Source organism: Diuraphis noxia, unplaced genomic scaffold (assembly GCF_037042655.1).
Source record: "Diuraphis noxia isolate RWA-SAM2 unplaced genomic scaffold, SU_Dnox_SAM2 contig0002, whole genome shotgun sequence".
In the NCBI taxonomy this organism is placed as follows: domain Eukaryota; kingdom Metazoa; phylum Arthropoda; class Insecta; order Hemiptera; family Aphididae; genus Diuraphis; species Diuraphis noxia.
In genome coordinates, this window is record NW_028301712.1 from 81,834,351 (window position 1) to 81,846,653 (window position 12,303).

The following is a 12,303-nucleotide window of genomic DNA, read 5'->3' on the forward strand; positions in this document are numbered from 1 at the left end:
CGAGCGTCCCCACGCTCGCCAGTCACTCATTGGTCAATTTTCCATCCACGTGCGTCCGCGGTCGTTTTAGGGCGACGATGTTATTTCTTTTTTTTTTTTTATCAACCATCGCGGCCGCCGTCGCTACAGTCGCTCTCACAATAATCGTTTTTGTTTGGTTATTATTATATTGTTTATTTATGTTTGCATTATTTTTTTTACTGCCGATGTTATGATGGCAAGTATATGATTTTTGTGAACCTTGGACTAAATACTTGGCCAGTGTCAGTCGAGAAACGTATATTCTGTAGCATACATGTTGCAGGTGTACTAAATGTTTACAGTAATCATGATATTTATGAGTGTTTGTACTTCGTATACCCTGCGCAAAAATAATTGAATATCTATATATTTTTTGTTCATTAGTGCAGTTCAACTATCAAAATATTATTGAAATGAATGAGCTGATGTACCTACATATATACTTCTGTCTCTTGCAGATTAAACAGTTCTCGTACGAAATCCAGTAAGTCTATAAATAAAAAATATGTATACCTATACTAATTTGTTAAATTAATACTTGCACTACAGAATTTTAGAAATATTATTTTCGATAATATGTCTATATTCTCAATATATTAGGAATACTATATAGTTCATAAATGAAAAATTTAATATATTATTATAGTTAAATATTATAGATTTATTTTATTTTTACATCAATAAATACTACATTTAAATATTAAACAGCCTTTGAAACACATGCCTTACAGTAATTATATTACATATATCCAATATGAATAGCTTAATTTAATTTATTTATTACCAAATTTAATATTTATTCTATAAGTAAACAATCTTCAAATGCTTATAAAAGTATTTTATTATCATTTTATTCATATTAAAGGCATTAACTCCTACGTTTATTACTCATTAGCCAACAAGTTCAATAACTTATATTTAAAAATTTTTTTAAATTATTGATGAAATTTTGTTTTATTTAATAGACATATTTACAATCTACATATACAATTTGTACAATAAGTAAATTTGATAACATAAGTAATAATAAAATCACGACTTGATGTCTTGAGGGAGGAAAACCGTCCATCAACAGTAGGTACCTCCTATTTAATTTTGTGGGTTTAGGGTTCATAATGAGATTTAAAATATATATGTATATTGTATATATATATTACATGCACATTATATAACATTTATAAAAAATTATCACAATCGGGGATTTATTTTAAATTTAATTAATAATCTGAAAATATATTATTTTATCTATGTAGCATGTATTGTACCTATATAAAAAATAATATTATTTAGGTATTTATCTAACTATATAATTACTTACCAATAGAATCTATAATTTTCAACAAGCTATTAAGCTAATAATTAAAATATGATGTTCATAAAATTAAACTTCGATTCTTACATAATTAAAAATAAAATATTTGAAATTTTATCAAAACATATTGAAGAATTCCTGTAACCTATTTTCTTTACAACTTTAAACTTATATTATATAATATTATCATTATTAATAGTATAATTAATTAATTATAAATGTAATTCGTGACTATTTATAATTACCATTATGTACAACATGGCAATATTATTACATACATACATTATATTAAATGTGTAGTTAAATTTGCATGATTGGTAATTTGTCTACTGCATAAGTAAATTGTTAGTTTTATTGTCTATTTGAAGGAAATATTACAGTCCATGACACATAAATATAATATATTATATAGATTCATGTTCTTAATCTTGTTTGGTGCCAATGATGAACTCTTCAAAAGAAGATAAAGGCTCTATCCATCAAGGCTGTTTTGATGCCCATGTCAATATTAAATTTTCACAATTTTATTGTTTTCTTACTGAAAAATCGTCTTTGAGTTAATGTATATCAAGGTATTAAGTGTATTGTATTTACATTTGTATAAAAATAGAAATTTATTATCTATAACAAATTGAAGGGCGTTATTAAATTACTCTAAATGAAGGTCTCAATGCTTTGCACATATAGGTACATTACATCTTAATGCAGTTATTATTATTTCAAATATTTTTCATACAATAAAATGCATTGATGGGAACGTTTTTTCAGACAAATACGTACACTAAAGAAATTTGTTAAAGACGAACTTCCAAAAATATCCACTCAGAATAATATTATAATTTTTAATTTTACACAACGTAGATACTTTAATGATAATGACAATAATATAATAATAGTATTTGGTAGGTATCTATTAAAATTAATAATCAGATAAAATTGATATGCCTATTATGACCGTGAATTCGTAATTCTATAAAACCAGTAACCACCTCTTTGATTTTTTTGATTTTTTTTGCTTTACATTAATAATATGAATTCACTACTGTAAAAATAACTTTATATTAGAAAAGATTTGAATTCACACGCATTAAAAAAAATTTACACACCTAAAACGTACGTTATCCCAGCCCCACCCGGAGAAAATTCGACTTTCCGGGAAAACCGTTAGAGCAGGAATTCCGGGGTTTGCGGCTGGAATTGGCAGGAGTTGAGCACTAATTACTGGCGCAAAAATAATTGCAAAAATCAAATTGGGGGGGGGGGGGCTAGGGTCCCGTATGTACACCTAAAGTATGTATATTTTAAATAGTATAAATCAAATTTCAGGTAACAGATATAGGTTTCCCTATTGCTTATAATTATAGACACATATATGTATATGTTATAGAGAATAGGAAAATTATGCAATTTTTAAAAGCAACAGGACTCTATAATTTAATTTAAAAATATGTAAACTATCTATGTATACATTTATTATACAATGTATAACTTCTTTTTTTTATCTTTAATTTTGTATTCTGTAAAAAAAAATAAAAAAATACTTATTAAAACTGTAAATATCCACCTACTTAAATTTAACTAATGACCATAACTGCCGAGATTTTTTATTAATAAAAAAAAAGAATATTAAAAAAAAAAAAAATTTAATTTTTTTTTAATTAAAAAATAAAAATATTACGTGTATGTGTTATGAGTTATGATTATCATTTATTAAAATATTCTCTTTTCCTGAAATAAACAAGTGACTTTACGGAATCTCTGTAAGTTTTAATTATGTCATATATTATTATACATACAAATAATTCGCATTATAGAAATTATACATTCACTCATAGAAAAAAGTAATAATAAGTTGGCCGTATTTTATATTTCCATGGGAATATTCCAATGTTATGAAACCATATTTTAACTTATGTTATAAATTATAATAATATACATAGTAATATGAAGGTATATAATATTATTATGTTTGAATAATGTCCTAGTAGTACACTTCAATGTACATGACTTATTATAACAAATATATTGTATAATGTTTTAAAGTACTATTTCAATTAAAGTATGCGTTTTTAAATAATTAAATAATTTATACCTATTGTAATCGAAATATTCCTATAATATATATATATATATATATATATTATTTTTGGAAATTCTTAAAAATTTTAAATTAAAGAGTCTTACTAAAAAAGTTTTAATCTTTACTAAAATAACGATTTTAAGTCAAAATATTCAACCTATAACAATAAACATTAAAAGTATATATACGATATAAGACAGATAAAATAATGAATACACAAAAAAATTAGTAAAAATGGCATCCAATGATGACACTTTTCGTTGATTTTTAAAGTTCTAAAATTTATTTTGAGCTGTTTTTTGTTATTTTAAGTTAAAATTGTAAAAGGTCTCTGCTAGGTCTCTAATAGGAAATTTGCGTTTTAAGTGTCTAGGAGGGGTGCCGCCTGCCTGGAATTATAAGGAAGGAACGGTTTTTAATAAAAAGGTTTGAGTAAGAGGAAAGACGGTTATGATGTGGAATCTTTTATAAAACCGTTTGCCATCTTCGTGGATTTTTTTTTAATTTACCTGGTCTGTTTGTAGAGTATGGTTTGATATATATGGAGGAGCATTTATTAATTTTTTTGGTCGGTGTTTGGATGGATTGAATTTTATTTAAGTTTGTCTTCTTTGCGCTTCTCTACGGATTCCGTGTTCTCAGATTAGTTTCAGCAATGTTTTGTAGATGAGGAGTTTGAAATTAGGGGAGATGTGTTTATTAAAGATTAGATGTTTGAAGATACGAAAACTGTTGTTCAGTGATGTCTGTAAAATAGAATAAGTTTTATTCTTGTAGCTATGTCCTTCATTAAAAATTTAAAAGTATTGATAGCTGCTTTTGAAATAGATATGATTGTACGATGTGTAATTAAAATTGGTTATACATATATCGAATACTTACAGTCATTATTATATGGGTTGTAATGGGTGCGTACTTACCATACGTCTGGGGCGTAGCCATAATTTTACTTTGGGACATAGGTTGATAGTTTGTACCATGCAAGAAAGGCTAAACAAGGATGCTTTCTAAGTTTGGTTCGCTGATTTGTAGGACTTGGTTAGGTTAGGTTAGGTTAAATAACCTAACTTAATTAATGATTAGCCGTATTTTAGACCTTTGCAGCAACCTTCATACAACTAAATGTAATAAAAATTATAATACGTGCACATATGGTTGCGTAGTCATAACTCAAAACTAGTGCGTTTCCAGAGCACTGGAAACATTTTTAAGTTTTTCTGAAATTTTGAGGTGATGAGCTTTAGCCCCTCAGATCTCCTCCATTCGGTGTATGTAACCGGCACATTATTTAAGATGATTAGTAGTACATCAGTCAATAAAATATTAAGTTTAGGTAGGCACCACTGTACCAGCGTTTCCATACAAGTATAATTTATCAAAATATTTTGTTTTCAGAAAATGTATCAGAGTGCAACTCCTGAGAAGAATAACTCCAAGTCGTATAGTGCCAGTCATCTCATATTTAGAATCTATAGATATTGGAGCATCGCTTGGTGATGTCATGTGACACTTTTGAATAACGCTGCATAGCAGTACTGTAAAAATCGATCGAAAAGTGACACCAACAATCTGCTATAGCAGTGGTTTTTTCAATGGTATACCATAATAATATGAAAGAACAAGTTGCACTGTCCCCATACAGCATAAAGCCCATAAAGGTACATCGGGTACTGACAAAATAAGGCAGATATATTGTTATTTTTCTATGATGTTATAAATAGATATTAATATATTATAGATACGATTTATTTAGACATGCCATATTACACAATTATTGATAGTCCTCACTGTCCGTCAATGTGTTGTATATACTGCAGTTTATCTTGTACGACTATTTGAAACCAGTAGGTATATGTATTTTACTATTTTCATAATATATGTGCCAGATTAAACGCTATTACACGTGAACGTACACGTATTACGTGTAAGTTGGACATATTATGTTATACTTTTTGTCATTATCAACAACAAAATATTATAGGTACACATATTATATATATCTAGTGCATACGGGTAATGATATTATGTTATAGGTACGAATAAGAGTTACTCCGCAGTCCTCCCCGCGTTTGCGCCGTACCCATACCAGCCACATAATATTATAATAATAATCTGTCCGCGATCGCTGCCGCCGACCGAAGAGGATGTCGTGCGTAGACACAATCATATGATTATTATTATTATATATACCTATATAAGCGCGGCATACTATGTACAATATAAGTATTGGCAAATTTCCTCGGGAGCCATATACTATATATATACAGAACTGGATTACGTGATTTCATTTTCGTGAAAAAGTAAAAACAAATAATCGCGTTGCGAAACGCACCGGTGCCGCTCACCTGCCGTAGTAAATGTCTAAAATTCCAATACACGCACAATAGATCTTCGCCATCATATCATTTTTCATTCCGTTGCCCTGCAAGTGTTGTGCGCGCCGGCGAAAGGTTAAGGTCGAACGGACGTAGTATTTTGTTTATTTTATTTTTTGTTATTATTTTCGTTACGTGGCCGTTGCCTACACGCGCGCACTATACACATATATTCTATGGTATGTGCTGTATATAATATTATGCTATTTGATGTCCGTTCCCGCAAAGACGTTTCGCTCTAATAATTTTATTATTATTATTATACTATCGGTCGTATACACATAACGTACACAGCACTTCGAGCTGCTCGCACACACTCACACGCACATTATAACGCTCGACACTCGTAATCCGTTTCATTATATTATTAATTTTCATATATCGCGCAGGTAACTACTCGTTTTATAATATTATGTGATCATAATGATATTATACGTTGTGTTTACATGCACAAATACGCATTGTGCTTGTGCCTATTGCGACACGCTGCACTCCGCGCCGCCGTCATGTATATATATATATATATTATATACACCAACAAACCACGAAGAATTCATATATAATATATATATATATATTTATCATAATAACGATAACAATAATAATGTGTGTGTGTGTGTGTGTGTGTGTGTGTGTGTTGCTGTATAATTATTATAACACGCGAGTAAGAAATTTTGAGTTTTTTGCCTCCCGCAGCAGCCCGCAACCGCCCAACCCGTCAGGTTGAAATGGGTTGGCTCGAGGCCCCGGCATAACGCTTTGGACTGATATTTTTTTCCGCAGAAAAGTAAAAGTATTGTGTCGCCGCGCAAAGTCTAACCTCTGTAGTTTTGATTACAAATAATAATATAATATTATACGCACTATTATAATTTATGTCCACATGGACATGGGTAATAATACCTAAGACACAATTTGTAGTTTGCACCATAATAAGTACGACATATGTCGCGCGGCTACATACGGTCACGTATTTTACTGGTCAAACGCAATAATATACATATTACATTTTTATGTGCAGCATATACGCCATACACATTACACTCGCACGCATTTAACATATTGCGGCTATAATATTATTTATTAATATACCAACCAATTATCATTATTACCTATTAACTTCATTTGTCAATATGTGTGGTGCACTAATGTATGCATTATTGATGTTTCAATGTTCTATCGCCATCATCGATTCAAATGCACGGCTTGTAATCGGTAATATTACTACGTTTTTAAAATCGATAATAGGCATTATATAACATTATAAATGAATAAAATATAAAAAAATATATTTAATTAAGAACGAATGTTATGAACAATGGAACATATCATTACATTAGTGGATTAATAAGTATAACAACTATAGGGACCAGTGACGTATACATGTATAATGTATTATGTATACATATATAAATTACATATTATTTCTTGGTTGGATGACTGTCAATAATAACTATGATAACTATTTTGAGTTTAATATATGATTTCTCATATCAGTTTCTCGTGATGATGAGTACCATTAAAGAATTAACACTCCAAAAAAAAAAAATCATTTATATAATACCTATTGGGCTTTTAATGCCCATGCACATAAATCTATGTCACTTTTCTTCTCATTCAGCGTTTTGACCATGACAATTGAAAAATAACTTATTGTGCTACGTTTTTAATTATAGTGATGTCGGTATGTCGTATAGGTATATAGGTGTATACTTTTTTTAAAATATTATATAATATACGCTTTTAAAATCTTAGACTCTATCGAACCATTTCAGATTTCAAAACCTTATAAATAAACAATTTTAATTTTGACTTGCGCGCAGTGAGCAGTGACCACTGACGGACGGTTTGATTGCGGTCTGCGGATGATTATAATATCGTTATTGTATCCACTCGAACGAACATCAAATAATGTTGGATTAGGCCACTACTCTACTACATATAAATATTGCATACGCCTACCTACTCGTATGATAATTATATTGTATAGAATATTTTAGGAAATCGTTTTGTGTCAACAATACCGAACAACCCGATATGGTTCAAGGCTTACAGACTCAAAGGTTCGTATTTACTCTGCATAATTATAACTATAACGAGAGTGTAGAAGTACTATATTATGCATAATATACGAATTACGAGTTCTCTCTCTCTCTCTCTTTCGATCGCATTCCAACAATCGATTAAAACATGAACTGCAGCCACGGGGTATACCAATATAACGTATAAAATACACTTCAACCACTCGACGAGCAGCATGTATATACGCACTTGTACTGCAGTGATAAATAATAATAACAATATTATACGATGTATATTCGTACTAGCGCAATGTATAATTTTTACAGCCATGCGAACATCAGATAAGACAGCTCCCTAATAATCATTGTATACATAATAATATATATATATATATATATATATAAAGCGGGGCCGGCCGCGCGAACAATCGTGCTTCGCGATTCCTCCCATTCCAACGCCGATCGTTATTACTTATTATTATATCCCATCATCGACGATGTGTTCTGGAATATTGTTTATTTGTCAAAATATTAATAATAATAATAACGACCATTCGCCGTTGCGCGAATGCTGTCATAATTTTTTTTCACCATTATTATGTGGCGATTTTCGTAATATAATTGATTGGATAGGATTGCCGACTGCTCGTGAACCCTGTATTATTATATATTATTGTTGCCACATTTTTTTTTCCAGCACCACTTCTTGCCATCTCAGCTGCAATATTGCAAGTATAGTGTATCCTTATCCATTATTATTGTACACTACGCATCATACACAGAGTACGTCGAGGATCTACATGCCTCCATAATCCCGATTCCCGGCCGAAACTAACCCATTACAGCCAGTCCATCATTTCGAAACACTTTCAAAACACTGCTTATAGTGCTTATAGTGACAAAGCTGATAGACTGATTTTTATTTTTCACGTGTAATCAATATATAAATCGTTGTGCAGACACTTTATGGCGGTCCGGCCATGAAATCATGTTTTAGTTTTTTTCGATGAATATACCGCAATGATCCTCAGACGATCCTGGCATGTTAATACCATGCCACACTATAGTATTATCTATTCGGTAATATCGACAAATTCAATATATATATTCGAGAGCACTAAGTTTGTTATTCGAAGCCGTGATATTCTCTACAACGAGTCCACGAATCAACTACAAAAACCATGGAAAACAAATATTTAACTATTATAACGTGGTTGAAACTTGTTCGTGTTTCGTGTGATTTGACGTAGGAACATATAAATATTATATAAGCAAGCGCATAAATATTAAATTTAATATTTATACAGTTACCTAACCTACACAAGTTTTCTTGGAATTTATATAGTTTTTTCAACAATACAATTACATTTCTCATAATTATTTACAATTATTAAAAACCACATAAAAAAGTCAAACTGGGTTATAGCTACAATAGTATATTATATTACTTCTAATAAACCTATTTTATATTAATTTTTTAAGAATAAATGGAATTTACACAATTATGGACTTTATAAAGAATATTAACCACCTTAGATATAAATATAACGGTAGGTATATGATTATTTAACCTTATGTAAGTCTTAATCTAAAAAACTAAAAGTAATTTGAATTCATAAATATAGTCAAATAGAACGACACTGTATATACTCTATACTATAGAGTATATATGTATAGACGCTAGAAATCAAACCAGAAGTCTACCTATATGAATGCATCCGAATATTGATCACAATTTAGAGTTCACGTTTAAGCAATTAGTTTTGTAACAGACGTGAAGTTGAAAAAAAAAAATTTTAAATTATTGTATATTTTAAACTATCATAATAATAATCTACTCAATAATGTAGGACTGTTCGTTCACGAAAAACCTTTTATTATGCACCATGATCGATTGCATTATAGAATCATCCATCATTATTAAATCTGTAGACATCTCAAACACTACCGATAACCTGTCTCAGTTTGACATCGTAATATTTATTTACAAAACAACACGATATTTATCGTTATTGTCCAACAAATTGTACTGTATGTCTGCATGGTTAGTATATTTTATGGTATGAATTATAACATGGATAGTGGGAATATATTGTATATAATATAAACAAACAATTTATTTTACAACTGCCTTAAGACATTTTTATCTGAATGATACAGCTTATAAAACAGGATGTTATAGTAATATAAAATTATATACTATGAATATATATGGGAATTTTACCACCAACAAGGTAGCCCTTTTAGTGTATAAAACAATTTGACTATATAGTCGTTTATAAGTCGTACAGATTCAAGAGTTTGAAGCATCTATAATATGTCTTGCGGGTTGTTAAAGAGTTGTTTATGGAATTCTGGTTTGTATATACAGCTCTAATTTATTTGCATATATGTTGACAAACTTTATTTATTTTATTTTAATATATTTAAATCATAATTCGCGATGGATGACTTCATTCCTTTCAGACCAATATGATAGTATATAACGTATGGAAGTGCTGTATTTTGACAACGTATTGAATAACGTTGATGTTGAATTTTCCAGTAGTCTGAAGAATTTACAAGTGGTACAACCTCACAATAATTGTATATTTGTATGAAATAAGTCCAAATCGGTTTGAGATGATAGCTACGTATAGGAGACGTTTATTTACCGATTCTAATGTGAAATATCTTCTGACTAGCCAGTTTAACTTGCGCGTTTTTCTTTAATTTGCAATCATTTCTTATAAACATAGAATCTATACACTAAACCATTAGGCATAGCCACATATGTAGGTACTTACTGCTCGCATATGACCATGTTTATAATAATACCATAGTGATATAGGTAATTGATCGAGCTGAAATCATACTTATTATTGTTTGGTGCGTACATAAAATACGCTTGATAAAAATAAATTACTACAATCTGTAACAATTTCTAGTTATAATATGTTGCCATGTTTTTAATTTATTCGAATTAACTACCTATTACTTATTTTCTGTAAATTACTTTTGAAAATCAGATTTTTTAAATGTAGGTATATCTATTGAACTAGCTACTCGGGGCTAAACAAATTCGTGGGTGGTTTATGTTGAAATAAAATAGTCGTGATATTTATGTTTCGTCGAAGCGAAGATTAATTATCATGATTACTAAAGTGTATATTATATTTTCAACTATCCTGCAATTAATGTCGGTATATTACTACATTTGAAGTTATGATATTGATATACATAGTTATTGTTTAATGTTTTCTGTAACTATTAGAATATTGTTATTATTGTTTTATAATTTATTGTAAATTGAACGTTTTTATTTATGATACTAAACTGCTAAAAAATATAGCAGTTTACTAAAATTATATTAGTGAGTATAATTAAAAGTATTATTTTCATGATATCACTTAATTAAAATTATTTTTATTATTTATGAATTAGGTACCTACATTTGTACACTGCACCATGCTTATTATAATCAATTATACTATATTATTAACGATTATAAATTTAACTGATGAAAAATTATTAAACTAATATAGTACCAAGGTATCCTTTCTCAATTCGAATATAAATAATATGTCCTGATATAAAATCATACATTTATTTATATGCATATACACATAGTTAAAGTAAAAGCTGGTAATTTTATAGTGTGCCTATACTTATAAGTAAGCATATGAAGTAACAAGCCTCGAGTTATTGTTACAAAACCTTATATGCTCGTTGTTAACAATAATATAAACAGATTGTATTATACATTTTGAATGGCTCACATTATATATTATTATAAACGCCGTTATTGCCGATCTCAATGGATAAATCTATTACTAAATAGTTTTCATCGCAGACCGCACTGTCACCGTGTACCTACTTACTATTAATTCCATTCGATTTATCGTCCCACCGGTCATCATTTAGTCCCCGAAAACATTTAGTCCTGATATTTGAATTTTCGTCATCTGTTTTTATGCAATTGTCAAAGATAACTAAGCCCAAAAAAGAACCCACCTATCTACAGCCCCTCCATTACATTATTGCAAAACCATTATGCGTTATCGTTTGTTATAATACATATTACCTATAATATATAGGTTACCATTTTAATATAATATAGAAATATGTAGGCATGCAAGTATTAATATAATATTACAGTATATAATGTAATGTGCACAATTTGTTTTAATGAAAATTATAATTTTAATTTAAATAAGGAGAAAAATTATAATTTGTATTATCATCAGATTCCTTGCAAAAAGTGCAGGATAAAGATGGTGTGATATCACTATAACGTCAAGTGTATAGTACCTATTTATACAAATAATGAATGATAAATTATGATCAGACGAATGTTATATATATACTCACATGGGTTATGACTTATTACCTATCGAAATGGCTATACAAGTAGGTCGGATGTTTGAGCTCATGGGATTTTACGTTTTGTGTTATTTATTTCCAGAGTATTTCGATAAATAAAAATTGAATTTCGAAATATTTATAAAACCAATA

The 12,303-nt window shown here is 29.3% G+C and overlaps 1 protein-coding gene across 1 annotated transcript; it reads left to right on the forward strand.

The window, feature by feature from the left end:
* The first annotated feature begins 108 nt into the window (after nucleotides 1-108).
* On the forward strand, nucleotides 109-5,167 carry LOC149058993 (uncharacterized). Its single transcript, XM_089220420.1, has 3 exons — nucleotides 109-322; nucleotides 406-505; nucleotides 4,809-5,167. Exons 1-3 carry the CDS (start codon nucleotides 226-228, stop codon nucleotides 4,918-4,920), a joined length of 309 nt encoding a protein of 102 aa, XP_089076546.1. The 5' UTR covers nucleotides 109-225; the 3' UTR covers nucleotides 4,921-5,167.
* The last annotated feature ends 7,136 nt before the right edge of the window (nucleotides 5,168-12,303 follow it).